We start from the raw sequence: 14,714 nt of genomic DNA on the forward strand, positions 1-14,714 counted from the left end.
TGTAATCACATGAACCCTTAGAAGCAGAAAGAGGACTTATTTGCAAATAAGATTATCTTGTATTTGAAGAATTCACTAAACAATTATTAGAACTAATAAATGATTCCTCAAGTTGTCAAGATACAGCATTAATATACCAAATTCAGTTGTATTTCTATATGCTAGTAATGACAATTTATATTTCTATAAATTAGCAATAACAAATTGAAAATAGAAACTAAGAAAATGGGCTAGGTGCAGTGGCTTATGCTTGTAATTCCAGCTCTTTGGGAGGCTGATGTAGGAGGATTGCTTGAGGCTAGGAGTTTGAGAACAGCCTGGGCAACAGAGTGAGACCTCATCTGTACAAAAATGTTTTAAAAAAGAAAACGATTATATTAGCAATAGCATCAACGAGAATAAAATATATGGAAATAAATTTAACAAAAGAAGTGCAAAATTTGTACACTGAAAACTGCAAAACACTATTGATAGTAATTTCAGAAGACCTAAATAAATGGAAAGATGACTAATGATCATGGATTGGGAGACTTAATCTTGTTATAATAGAAATACTTTGCAAATTAACACACTGATTTATTTTTCAGAAATTGACAAGATAATCCTAAAATTCTTAAGCAAATAAGAAGAACCAAGAATAGCCAAAACAATCTTGGGTAAAAAAAAAAAAGATAAAGTTGGAGGACTAACACTTATTTCAAAAGTTACTACATAGATGCAGTAATCAAGACAATGTGGTATTGGTAGTAAGATAGATGTGCAGATAATTGGAATATAATTGAGAGTCCAGAAATAAACCTTCACATTGAGGGTTAATTGATTTTTTAAGAAGTGTAATAAGACAATTCAATGGGTGGAAAGAATAGTCTTTCAACAGATAGTCCTAGGACAACTCGATATCCACATTCATGGCAGTGAGGCTGAACCTCTTTTTTTATATCATATGCAAAAATTAAATGCAAATGGGCCATGAATATAAATTTAACAGCTAAAACTATAAAACCCTTAAAATATTGGAGTAAATTTTCATTTCTTGGCTTAGGCAATGGTTTCTTAGAACAAAAAATACAAGCAATAAAAGAAATAGATAAATTGGACTTAATTAAAATGAAAATCTTGTGTGCTTCAAAAGACCACAAAAAATAAAAAGGCAACTGTGGAATGAAGAAAATATTTGCAAATAATGTATCTGATAAGGAGCTTAAATCCAGAATATATGAAAAACTCTTACAATGCAATGATTTAAAGATAAATAACCAAATTTTAAATTGGGAAAAGGATCTGAATGGATGTTTCTTCAAAGAAGATATGCAAATCATCAATAATCCCATGGAGAGATGCTCAATATCATTAGCCATTAAGAAAACGCAACTCAAAAGCACAATGAGATGTCAGCCATACACCACCAAGATGATTAGAAAAAAGACAGATAATAATCAGGGCTGACAAGAATGTGGAGAATTTGAGACTCTCATGCATTGCTGATGGGAATGTAATAGGGCACAGCTGCTGCAGAAAACACTTTGGCAGTCCCTCAAAAGGTTAAACACAGAGCTACCGTATAATCCAGCAATTCCACATTCACACAAAAACTAGCACATGTTTATAGCAGTATTTTTCTTAGTAGTAAAAAAGTGGAAATAACCCAAGTATCCATGAACTACTGCAAAGGTAATAAAGTGTTGTATAGTCACACAATGGAATATTATTCAGCAATGAAAAGGAATAAAGTACTGATATATGCTATAACATGGATGAGCCTTGATAATATTATGCTAAATGAAAGAAGGCAGTCATATACAAAATGGAATGTTGCATGATTCTGTTTATATGAAATGTCCAGAAGAGAAGGATCTATAGATAAAGAGTAGATCAATATTTGCCAAGGTCTGGGGGAAGGCGGAACTGGGTTTCATTTTGAGATGATAAAAATATATTGATTGGAGTGATGGTTATACAACTCTGTGAATATACAAAAAAAACATTAAATTGTACTCATAAAATGGGTAAATTGAATGGCAGGTAGATTTTATCTCAGAAAAACCTGTTTTAAAAAGCAGAAGAGGAAGTCAGAGAAAGGAAGTAGAAGAGAAAGAAAGAGAGATCTGGCAGAAGGACAATTTAGAGAGAGTCCAAGAGTACAAGGATTTGACAACAGCCAGCCAGCAGGGACATGGGGACCACAGTCCTACAACAGAAAGGAACTGGATTCTATGAAACAACCCGAAAGAATCTGGAAGCAAGTTCCTCTTCAGAGCCCCTGGAGGAGAATACAGCCCTGCCAGCATGTTGCTTTCAGTCTTGTGAGACCCCGAACAGGGGAACTAGTTGAGCCATGCTGTGCCCAGACTTTTGATTGCATCCAATGTGCGATAATAAATGGTCAAGCTGCCGTATCTGTGGGGATGTGACATGACAGCAATGGAAAACAAATGCACTAATTTGGGTCTTTACCGCAAAGGGTGGAGCCTCAAGAAGTGACACCACTCTCTGTATATTGTCTTAAAATGTGACGCTATCACAGTAAAAGCAACTGCAATGTGAAATTTTGTGCTAAAGCTGACACCATCATTTTTGAAATTCTAGTTCATTCAATCAGGTTTAGGTGTGAGAATTTAGGTAAAATGTATAGTCAAGAAAATTCTATGGGTTCATATCCCCCGAGCCGCCCCCCTCCCCAAGTGAATTGGCCAAGACTGCCTTTTTTTTTTTTTTTGTCATTTTTCCATTCCTGAAATGGAGCCAGGAGACCAGGTTATAGACCATTGGTACTGCACAACATTTGAGGTGGAGTGTCATTGGACTTTGGACGTGAAGACTTTGACTAAAGTCTTCACTTTGCTGGATTGGAGATAAGCCTTTTCCCTGAAGCTTAGTTTTTTCATCTGTAAAATGGGATTCCTACATGTCTGTACCGTTAATAAGAACAGTTGCCATAAAAGATGGCCTCAACCATTCCTCTGTAACCTTAGATTTTGCTTTGGCTATTGTTGTAGACTAAATGTTTCTCTACCTCCACCCCACCACCTACTTCTCACACACTATTTGTGTGTTGAAGCCCTAACCATCAGTGTGGCTATATTTGAAGATGCTACCTCTAAAAAAATAATTCAGGGTAAAGGAGGTCATAAGGGTGGAGTTCTTATCTGATAGGATTAGTGTTCTTATAAGAACAGACGCCAGAGAGCTCTCTCTCTCTCTTTCTCTGGGTTTCTCCCTCTCTCTCCCCACCCGTCCCCAGATGCACACACTGAGGAAAGGCCATGTGAGCACACAGGGAGAGGGTAGTCATTTGCATCCCAGGGGGATAGTTCTCACCAACCCTACTGGCACTTTGTTCTTGGACTTCTGGTCTTCAGAGTCATGAGAAAATAAACCTCTGTTGTTTGAGCCATCCAGTTTATGGCATTTTGGTATGGCAACACTAGAAGACTAACACAGGCACTTATCAAAGGCTCTGGGTCTGAACACTAGACTGGCAGGAATGGACACCAGTCTGCAACAGATGCACTCACATGCGATGGTCATCATAGGAATTCTGGAATGTGCTTCTCCGCATTAAAATCTGCAGCCGGCATCATGTTGTGGGTAAGCAGGGACCTGACTCTTGATCTTGCATTCTTAGGAAGGTTACTTAAGCTCCCTGACTGATATGTTCAATCTGTAAATTGGAGACGACTAAACCCACCTTATCTTGTTGTTGTTAATTGAGAAAATGTATCTCAAGTCTCACTTTGGCATCTATTCCACAGCAGGAACTCAGTGCCTGTTGGATCTTTTTTCTCTAGGTGATGTGCTAAGCCATAGGTAGAGCCCAGTACCCAGGACAAAGCAAAGCAAAGCTGCTAGCACGTGAACTCCAGGAAGTTTCACCATTGACACAGTAAAGGGAGAGAAGGTGTCTCAGTTCTGGAACTGTACACCCAGTGACCTCTGACCCGGAGCTCGGGCAGGAGAATCCTTTGGGGATTTGACAGATGGGTATTTGTGCAAAGATGTCATTTACATACTGTTACGGCCATCACCAAGGCTCTCTAGGGCATAGCCTCTTGGGGGAAGTCTTGGACCTGCTGCAAGAACTGGGATGTGAGCCTGAACCCATTTTCCAACTTTCCACCCAATACCTTTGCTAGACTTCGTAGAGTCAGGACATGATAAGAAGGCTGGGAAGAACAACCATCACTCCAGGTCAGAAGAGACTTTTGCCCCCAGGAGTAAATCTACGTATTTTGGTGTACTTCTTTAGAGAGAGAGAGAGGAAGAGAGAGAAAGAGACATTTGTTTTAAATATAGAGTTATATCTATTTATCTATCAATGTATTATCTATTTTCTAACAATTAACTAGAGGTTCAATATTCTTTACCCATGAACCTTTTAATTTTTACAATTTCTGTGTGTGCATGTGTGTGTATGTGTATATGTGTTTGTATGTTGCTGGGTAAGGGTCCATAAGCTTTAGTTAGATTGTTAAAGAGCTACTTCAAACAGTAAAGAGTCAATGAGTTTATGAACAGAATCAATCAGTCAATCAATCAATCATACATCTGCCTATCTAATCTATAGATATGCAAGTTAAAACTATTTAAATTATATACCTATACAGTTGCTTGTAATAAAATATATTGAATTAATGCTATAAATTTTAATCTTTTTCTCTAGTTAAAATTATTTGTAAATATTGCAAATGATTTCATAAAATGGATGTATCAAGATGCAGTTACTTTTGTATTACTGAATACTTAGCATAATTCAAATGTGCTGCCATTTAAAATATATTATAAAATCTGTGAATATGTTTAAGTATCAGTACATATTTTAGATTAGCTTTTTAAACTCCCAAGTATGGAATTATTGGGCTAAAAATGGGTATTTTAATGTTGCTTACTTAATATTATGAAATTGCTCTCTGGAAAGTTTATTTCAATTTAAAATTTTACTATGAGTGTTAGGAAGTGCACTTCTCATAATGCACTTGCTGGTACAGTGTGTTGGTATTTTCACTTTATTCAGCCTTCACAATGACCATGTTAATTACGTTTTATTTCCATTTTATAGCTGAGGAATTGGAATATAGTTTTATACCCAAGAATTGAAATGCAGTTTTTCTTGCCAGGAAAGTATGCCACTTGGAAAAGTATTTTTTGTTGTTGTTGTTGCTGTTGATTTTTTTTTTTTTTTTTTTTTGAGACAGAGTTTCACTCTTGTTGCCCAGGCTGAAGTGCAATGGTGCTATCTCGGCTCACTGCAGCCTTTGCCTCCTGGGTTCAAGCAATTCTCCTGCCTTAGCCTCGTGAGTAGCTGGGATTACAGGCTCACACCACCATGCCCGGCTAATTTTTTGTATTTTTAGCAGAAACAGGGTTTCCTCATGTTAGTCAGGTTGGTCTTGAACTCCTGGCCTCAGATGATCTGTCCGCCTTGGCCTCCCAAAGTGCTGGGATTACAGTTGTGAACCACTGCGCGCAGCCTGTTGCTGTTGATTTTTAAACATTTTACCCAGTATCTTGAATAAAATTCACCTACTTGGCAAATATTAAAGACTTATAAACTAGATAAGGGAAGCAGCTGACTTACCCAGTCTAGAAAAGGCTTGTTCATCCTTTGGTACTGGCCTGCCAACACAAACAGACCGAGTGTTATTTTAATCACTGTGGTAGCTCCAAACATCAAAAAGACTGGGCCTTTGTTTTTCTCCAGAAATCTTTTGTCAGTTTTAATTAACTTATCTTGATTGTGATTTTTCAAAACTAAAGTGCGTTTTTGTTTATTTCCCATTCTACCTGTTGCTCTTGCAAAACAGGGACAAAGAAACAGGAGAAAAGAAAACAGAATTCAAATCAAACAGTGACTTGGAGGTAAGAAACTTTACCTCTACTGTAGCAGGTCAAAATTCCCATTGCAAGAGAAACATAATATGAGAAGATCTCTCGCAGCGATTGCTCCCGATGTCATGAGTCAGCAGCAGCTCAGCTAATGAGGCTTATTTTCCCTTCTCTTCCCCCACAAGGCACAGCATGTTGCAATTGCAATAATCTGTCCATACATCTGTCTCCTGAATAGACTATAAGTGTTTTGAGGACAGAAGTCATAGCTATTCATTCATCTATTTCTAGCGCCAGGCATAAGACCCCATATTGAACAATTGAGTTATGGACCAGGTGTTTGTTGAATGAAAACACAGCAGTTGCCTTTTCTCAGCACTCAACACTCTTATTTGGGCTTGTTTTATGAAGGATTTCCTGGGGTCATTCAGCCCACTCAGTATTCTATGTTTAAAATTTTACCCTCAAATTATGCAAAACCACTGCAGATTTTTTCATTCTTCATAAACTTTATTTTCCTAAATTGTATTGTAGTTTCCTGCTATTAGCCTGCATCAGGGAGCATTAGAAACAATTTTTTTTAATTTCCTTTTTTAAATTAAATTCTCTTTATTAGCACATATGTGAGAAGTTTCAGGTCTCAGGAGCAGAAGCTGCATGCTTCTTAGCAAGTGGTTTGCTTTGATTTAAGGATATTTCCCTTCTTCCTTTGGCTGCCAAGAAATTCAGGATAAATTTCTGAATTTCATCTAAGTATTGTAGAGGACCATGATGTGATAAGCATTTCTACTTCTTGTTCTGGCTTTATTATTTTCCTGTTTTTTTGCTTTTTCTTTTTTTCTTTTGTTTTGTCTTGTTTTTTTGAGACACAGTATCGTTCTGTCACCCAGGCTGGAGTGCAGTGGTGCAATCTCAGCTCACTGCAACCTCCACCTCCCGGGTTCAAGCGATTCTCGTGCCTCAGCCTCCCGAGTGGCTGGGATTACAGGAGCACAGCACCACGCCCAGCTAATTTTTTGTATTTTTAGTAGAAATGGGTTTCACTATGTTGGCCAGGCTACTCTCGAACTCCTGACCTCAAATGATCCACCTACCTTGGCCTCACAAAGTGCTGGGATTGCAGGTATGAGCCATGGAGCCTGGCCTTTTATTTTCTTGAACATTAGTTTTTTCACTCTGAATTCCCTTATCTTACCAAAATATGAAATAAAGAGTTGTTAATTGTATCAGCATGCCCAAACTTTTCTAAGGTGTAATGTACAAATTAATGCAAATTTGGCTCAGTGGAAACACAGTTCTCTGGAATTTGCCTAGGACCAGTACATATGGGAAGTGTTAATGAGACAGAGCTAATCTCTTTGAAATAATGAGCTGGGAGGAACAGAATCCTGCCTGCACCTGCCCCGGGTCCCAGCCCATCCTTGTGGTTGGATAGCAGCTTTACGGCACTGATGACACCTTCCTGACCCAGCACAATTACATCCCCACTGAGATCCCTGGCGGAGAAACCAACACGTTTTCCAGCCCTTTAGAGCAGCAATTTGTACTCTCTCATGAATCAAGTTAAATTAGTAAGGTCACCCATTAAAGACCAGCTGGCCCGGAAGGAGCAAATGAGCTCAGAATTATTGGGGATCTGCTCTGGCCCTTGTTATCGAGGAAAACAACTCCACTGTCTAATTCAGGGTTCAATATAATTTCATCGTAGGAAATTGGAGTCAAGGAGTGCGGTCATGATACTGACATCTTCTTGGGGAGCTGTGGGGTCTCCTTTCTCACCGGAGGCGAGCGTTCCAGCCTGAGACTCTCCCAGATTCCCCAAATATGTTTCATGCCCTTTCTGTGTCTGCGGGTGCAGACCCTGCCTGGAGCACCTTCTCCCTCTCACCTCCGCTTTGCTTCCCAAATGCTCATCATCCTTTCAGATCCAATTTCCTTGCTTTTCTCTCTGACTACTCCAGGCCACATCAATCTCGCTGAATTGTTAACGCATGTGTTTTCTGTCTCACTCACCGTGACATTTAAATATGAATAGGCAGGATCCGATTACTTCTTTGTTTTGTGTTCTTTAGGGAAAGAATTGTCTTTTATCTCTCAGTCTCCTAGAGTACCAATCTGTGTCATCAGTGCAGAGTTTTGGAAAATGCAATTTTAAAGCCTGATCCTAACACTGTGCATCAGTTCATGTCACTCATTGCCCATGTCATACAGACCAGGTGCCCTGTGTGGCCCCCAGAGCTCAGCACAACCTGCCCCACCCTGCTCTCTGACCTCATCCCTTTTCAGCCTCTTCTCTCCTGGACCAAACTGTAGTCAGGCTACCTTGAACTCTCTTCTCTGTGAGGCCCTACCTTGTGGGATTCCACGTTCATTTCTGCATTGTTCAATTTTTGCAAGACTCCTGCTAAGTCAGTTTAGCCAGAATCTCCCATTCTCCATGCCTGATCAGCCTCCATATCTCATCCAATCAGGGCCCTCCTCTGCCACCTTCCTCTGGTGATGTCTGATCACCCTGGTCTGCCTTCTGCAAGAATCTTTTCAGGTCAGTTTAGCCGGAAACCACCTCTGCCCCCGCCCTTTCCCTTACCCCTGAGGTTTCCTCTTTGTAATTTTCCTTTCCCAGACCCTCACACCGCTCCCTTTAAGGGAGGAGACCACCCCTCCTATTGTCTTATGCCCAATTTCTGCCTCCAAAGAAAGAAGTAAAAACTAAAAGGTAGAAATGAAATCCACAGGCAGACAGCCTGGCGTTGCACCCTGGGCCTGGTTAAAGATTGACCCCTGACCTAACCAGTTATGTTATCTATAGATTCCAGACATTGTATGGAAAAGCATTGTGAAAATCCCTGTCCTGTTCTCTTCTCTCTGATTACTGGTGCATGCAGCCCCCAGTCATGTACCCCCTGCTTGCTCAATCAATCACAACACTCTCACGCGGACCCCCTTAGAGTTGTAAGCCCTTAAAAGGGACAGGAATTGCTCACTTGGGGAGCTCAGTTGTTGGAGACTTGAGTCTTGCCAAAGCTCCTGGCAGAATAAAGCCCTTCCTTCTTTAACTCGGTGACTGAGGGGTTTTGTCTGCGGCTTGTCCTGCTACACCTTAGCTATAAATTTCCACTTGTCCTTACTGTATTCTGAGTTGAGCCCAGTCTCTCCCGTACTGCACTCATTGCAGTAATCCCATACCTATCTCCATTGTCTGGAATAAAGCCTGTCTCAGCGTTCTGCAATAAGAATCATGAAACTCTTCCTTTACCTCTTTCTCACCTCTGACTTCAGCTGCTTCAGCCAGCCTCTCCTTGAGTCTCCCAGCACACCCAGCTCATGCTACTTCAGGAGCCTGCACACACCATCCCTCTGTCTAGAGCCCTCTTTTCTTGGCTCTGCCCATGCCTGGATCTTTGTCCACCATCCAACTGTGTCTGAAATGTCATCTCCCCTGGAGGGGTCTTCCCTGACTACTGGTGTCAGGCAAAAATTAAAGAGCACCTCTCCGGCCCTGTTCTTCACCACTCCTGGCACATGGTATGGCAGTGAGAATGCTGCACACACGTGTGCACCAGGCCTGTCTCCTTTCCCTGTGGTGCTTGGCTGGCGTACATAACTCTCCTTCCCCTGCACTGGGCAGGTGGGTGGGCACGGCATGGATCTCCCAGCCCTGGGGCGTTGGCTGTGATAGACTCTAGGTTGCCCTTGACCTTCTATGCTCTTGTTCTTGCCTCTGTAGCTGGGCAGAGACCCCAAGGCCCATGGGGATGATGGAAGCTGTTGGGTAAAAGGGAAGTGAATCACAATGACTGTTTGGAAAAAGCCTTCCTTTGATCCACATTGGATTGTGATGTGAGGACAAAATAAACCTTTATTATATTCCACTAACATTTGTAGTTTATTCATTATAGATGGTAGTCCTCCCTGATTAATATTTTTTTTTTAAGTTTCTCCATAGCATCTAGGAACAAAGCCAACCAATAAATAATCTAGTTACAGACTGTGGTACCTCCCTCTCCCCAGGCAGTGGCAAGATGTCAGGCTCCTGATGGCTCCTGCAACCCACGTGTAGCAGAGAGGGGCATATGGTGAATGCACAATCAATCAATAGTCAGTTGTCAAATATAGCATGTGGTACAGCAGGAACATGTCAGAACCGGGAAGCAGCGACAGAACCTTCCTCCTCCCGTGCTGAGTGAACAGAGCTTTACACTTCCCCTCATGGACCCAGATCCCCACCAAAGTGGCTCACCCAAACCCTTCCAGGTCTTCGCATCTTCCTGGACCTGAAAGATAGATAGGCTTCCTAGGGCCATTTTCTAAAAAGAGAAAGGGAGTTGCTCAGTAGATTTCACATCTGCATCCCGGCAGAGTTATGGTAGTGTTGCATGGATGTGTGGAGGGTCATCCATCACCCACAGACACCAGACAGCTCCAGAGAACAACTGACTTCTGTGTTTCCCTCAAGGAAGCATCTTTTTGCAAGAAACAATATCCCTTTGAAAGTTATTTTTAGGAGGGAAGTGAAGATGGATATACGCAGTGTAAAGCCCAGGAGAGCCTCCTGATAGGCAGAAGGCAATTACTCCAGCCTTGTGGCTGTCCCTTGAACAGCTCTTCTCGTGTCTGCAGAGGCCCAGCCAAGGATGACAGAGGTGCTTGGCCAATACCCAGCCAACTGAGGTCCCCTGGACATTTGCATCAGACTCACCTTGGGAGCTGAAAAAAGGAAATAAGGCAAAACCTGAGCCCCAGAGAAAACCAATTGAATCAGTCTGCTTTTTTCCTCCAGCTCCTCTGGTGACATTTATTCACCCTGAAGTTTTAGAACCACTAACATAGAAGCTCCAATTCCCTTCCAAAGGAAGACAGGCCATTGGGTAAATAGAGACTCTCAGATTATTTTCATTTGGAAGCACTTCTGGGAGCTCAAAACTCTGGAGGTGCAGGGCCGGTGCCTTCATCTATGCCCCCATTTAGTGGCTTTGCAGGGACAGGGTAGCTGGTGGACCTTCAAGTGCTGTTGCCATGGGATATTCACATTCAAAGGAAATCCTGAACTGGAAGAATTCCCAGTGGGTCCCATGGCGAGAATATGCTTATCTTGCATGAGAAGAGAAATAAAAATAGGAAGCCTGCAGAGGTTTAGCACTTTCTATTTCCCTAGGAAAGCAAGTCAGTTAGCAGGTTGCTTAGACATTCTCAAGCCAGACAGGTTCCCCAAGCAAAACCAGCTTCTGGTTTCATTTCAGTTTCAAGAGAAGACTCAGGGGAGTGGAGAAGGGGAGGAGAGGTGTGGCAAAGATCAGAGTTGGCTCCAAATCTGCAGGTTGCCACCTGGACTTAAGAATATGTGTTGAAAATTGAGGGGTCTGAGTCCCAGCTACCTGTCACTAACTACTCTGTGGCAGAGACAGTTGTGTGTCTCCCCATACCTATTTCCTCTGTCTTCTCAGGTACCAGAACCCCTTGCTGTTTAGCAGGGCACATGGTCGGAGCTACATGTCTTCCTTGTAGCTATGCATGGCCATAAGTCCAAGCTTTGGTCAATGGAATCTAGGTAGAAAATCAAGTCAGAATTTCCAGGATACTTCCTGAAGTTGTTATGCACTTTTTATTTCTCCTTTTTCTTTTCTTTCTCCATCCTGTTGCCTCGAGGACAGACATCATGATTTTAGGCTGTAAGATTAAGGCCAATACAAGGGAGGGAGCAAAAAGGCAGGAAGAACAGGGTCTCTGAGGACTTCCAGGAGCAGAGCTGCCAAAGAGCCTTGGACTGCTTACCTTGGGACTTGACTTACATAAGAAAAAAAAAAAAATAAACATCTATCATGTTTAAGCCCCATGAATTTTTTTAAGTGCCTTGCAGCCTTTGATGTTTTATCTCCTTATGGAGGTTAGTGTTTGGCAGTAACATAGCAGAGCAGCTGATCAAAGGCACGAGGAAGGCAACATGCGTTTCATGGGAGCTGAGTAGAGAAGTTTTAGGTTTCAATCCTGGCCCTGTCACTCTTGAGCCATGTGACGTCAGGCAAACCCATTACTTATAAGCCTCAGTAAACTAGGGTTAACTTGTAGAATGCGAATAATACTACTTACCCCCAAATGGCTGTTGAGAAGTTTTGGTCCATGGAATTTAGGTGGGAAATCAACTCATAATTCCCAGAGGATAACTTCTTGGCTCAGCGCCCAGTAACAAGATGCTGTGTTGTGTGTTTGACTTTTCAAGTTTAACATCACAACCAAATCCTTCTCACTCAACCCAGGTCGTTACCACTGCTTTCAGATCTATATTGAGAACTTGTTCATTTTTTAGTGCTCATTTTCAAGCAAAATGTGTGGCTTTTTCAGCATTCATCTCTGTTGATATCCACCTGCTGATTCTTCACAAGGGTTCTTCAAGCTGGGATCCCCTTCAGCTGTGAGGAACAGGGATTCAGTGGCCACCATCATCTGGGTGTCCCCTTATCATAAGATTTAAAAAAATCCTGAGGCCAAAATCATCTGGCACATAACACCAACGAATGCATTGTTATGGATTTGAGTTCTACTTTGCTGATGTCTTTCCAAACTTTCTGACTTCTCTTGGACTTTGCTTACCTTATCTTTTTTTTTTTTTTTTTTTTTTTTTTGAGATGGAGCTTCACTCTGCCACCCAGGCTGGAGTGCAGTGGCACAATCTTTGTTCATTGCAACCTCGGCCTGCTGAGTTCAAGCGATTCTCCTGCCTCTCAGCCTCCCGGGTGGCTGATATTACATGCGTGCACCACCACGCATTTTTTGCTGGCTAATTTTTGTATTTTTAGTAAAGATGGGGTTTTACCATGTTGGCCAGGCTGGTCTTGAACTGCTAACCTGAAGTGATCCACCCGCCTCAGCTTCCCAAAGTGTTGGGATTACAGGTGTGAGCCACCATGCCTGGCTGGTTTACCTTATCTATACAGTGAGAATAATAAGATCAGTACTGTGAAGCTAAATTAGATAAGTTTATAAAGTGCCAGGCACAAACTGGGGACTCTATGTATGTGGATGTCTTTCCTTTTTCCTCATCCTCAGGTCCTAAGACTTGGTGGTGGTGTAAGAGAACCAGGGTTCAAACTCTGGGGTCTGGATTGACAGCCCCATGCACTTTGTTTCCTCTATACTGTGCTGCCTTTCGCAGTTTTTATCTTTTAGGAACCATACAGTATTTGGGGACAGAGGGCATCAAGCTGATTTTACCCCAGTGTAATGAGAAATAGGGTAGTCCACGCCCTTTCCCCTGGGAGGTTCCAAACTTCAGAACATCTTCAGTTTGGCATCGATCTACACTTGTGGGGAAAGGGAGAAATCTACTTTCTTGCATTCCTTTTCACCATCTCTGAGTAAAGGATTATGAGAGTAAATGAGTTTTGACTATATGGCTTATAATTGGGAAGAAGAAGAAAAGAGGAAGGAAGAGGGGAATGAGAGAGAGAGAGATAGATATAGAAAAAAATATATCTATACATTTACATGCCATATAACCATATTTTGGTCAATGATGAATCACATATATGACCATGGTCTCATAAGAATATAATGGAGTAGAAAAATTCCTATTACTGTTATAGGAGTTATTAATAAATTATTTTAGGCAAATGGAGAGGAAAAGGGGTCCTTGGAAAGTTTTTGTTTCTTTTAAAGCAGCTCCAGAAATGCTTCTTGTCTAGTAGGAAAGCCTGGGCTCTTGGATCCAGCTAGCAAACTTTGATATGGAAATGTCAGCCATTAGAAACTGGGTCCACCCAAACTTGGTGATTCCTGCCCTCTTTTTCTTACCCTTGTCCCCACATGTGCCTGGCAACACGGCCACCCCCACGTACCCCCACGTGTGTAGAACATCATGGTGCCTTGCATTTGCATATTAAAGGCTAGGGTAGGAGGGCCAGTTTTTTCACATGCTACATGAATGACATGCCTGTTCAAACCAATCCCCTAAGCCCTATGCAAATCAGGCACTACCTCCTCCAGCCTCCTCCTATAAGCAACAACTTTTCTGCCACACAGGGGTTTTGTCTTTGTTCAAATCCCCCTCTGTCTCTGTATGGGGGAGCTGTTTTCTTCTTCCTTCCTTCTTTCTTGCCTATTAAACTCTCTACTGCTTAAAACCACTCCACATGTGTCCATGTCGTTTTATCCATTTCGGCACAAGACTAAGGACTCTGATGTTCCTCCACTGATCGGATCTGTATCATTACCTAATGATGTTGTAGCCATTATAACATCATAGCACAATGTATGACTCATGTGCTTGTAGCGGTGACATTGGTGTAAACAAGCTCACTGTGCTGCCAGTCATATGAAAGTCTAGCACATACAATTATGTACAGTATGTAATACTTCATAATGATAAAATAACTATAACACTGGTTTGTGTGTTTACTATATCATACTTTTTATTGTTATTTTAAAGCATCCTTCTACTTATTAGAAAAAGTTAACTGTAAAACAGTCTCAGGCAGGCCCTTTAAGAGGGATTCCAGAAGAAGTCATTGTTATCCTAGGAGATGACAGCTCCATACGTGTCATTTGCCCCTGAAGACCTTCTAGTGGGACAAGATGTGGAGGTGGAAGGCAGTGATATTGATGATCCTGACACTCTGTGGGTCTAGGCTAATGCGTGCATTTGTGTCTTAGTTTTTGGCAAAAACATTTAAAAAGTAAAAAAAAAAATTAAAAATTAAAAAATTAAAAATAGAAAAAATCCTTCCGGAATAAGGACATGAAGAAGGGAAATATTTTTGTAAAATGGTACAATGCGTTTGTGCTTAAGATAAGTCTTACTAGGAAAGAGTCAAAAAGTCAGAAAACTTTAAACATTTATAATTATAAAAGTTATGGTAACCTAAGGTTAATTTATTATTGAAGAAAAAACATAGTTT

The 14,714-nt window shown here is 41.4% G+C and overlaps 1 protein-coding gene across 11 annotated transcripts in view; it reads right to left on the reverse strand.

The window, feature by feature from the left end:
- The window catches only part of CLNK (cytokine dependent hematopoietic cell linker), a 201,767-nt gene that overhangs the window by 81,642 nt on the left and 105,411 nt on the right, over positions 1–14,714 (reverse strand). For 9 of the 11 annotated variants that reach the window (XR_008502356.2, XM_054486877.2, XM_054486880.2 and 6 more), the window contains one exon: positions 5,576–5,613. The exons of 1 other annotated variant lie outside the window; for it this stretch is intronic. Coding sequence is in view for 9 of the 10 variants with exons in the window: in XM_054486877.2 (XP_054342852.1) it covers positions 5,576–5,613 (38 nt within the window). In the remaining variant the exon portion in view is untranslated. Of the gene's footprint in view, positions 1–5,575; positions 5,614–11,910; positions 12,351–14,714 lie in introns of those variants that run through there. One more of the 11 variants, XM_054486881.2, reaches the window with a different exon arrangement.

This window comes from Pongo pygmaeus, chromosome 3 (assembly GCF_028885625.2).
Source record: "Pongo pygmaeus isolate AG05252 chromosome 3, NHGRI_mPonPyg2-v2.0_pri, whole genome shotgun sequence".
NCBI lineage: Eukaryota > Metazoa > Chordata > Mammalia > Primates > Hominidae > Pongo > Pongo pygmaeus.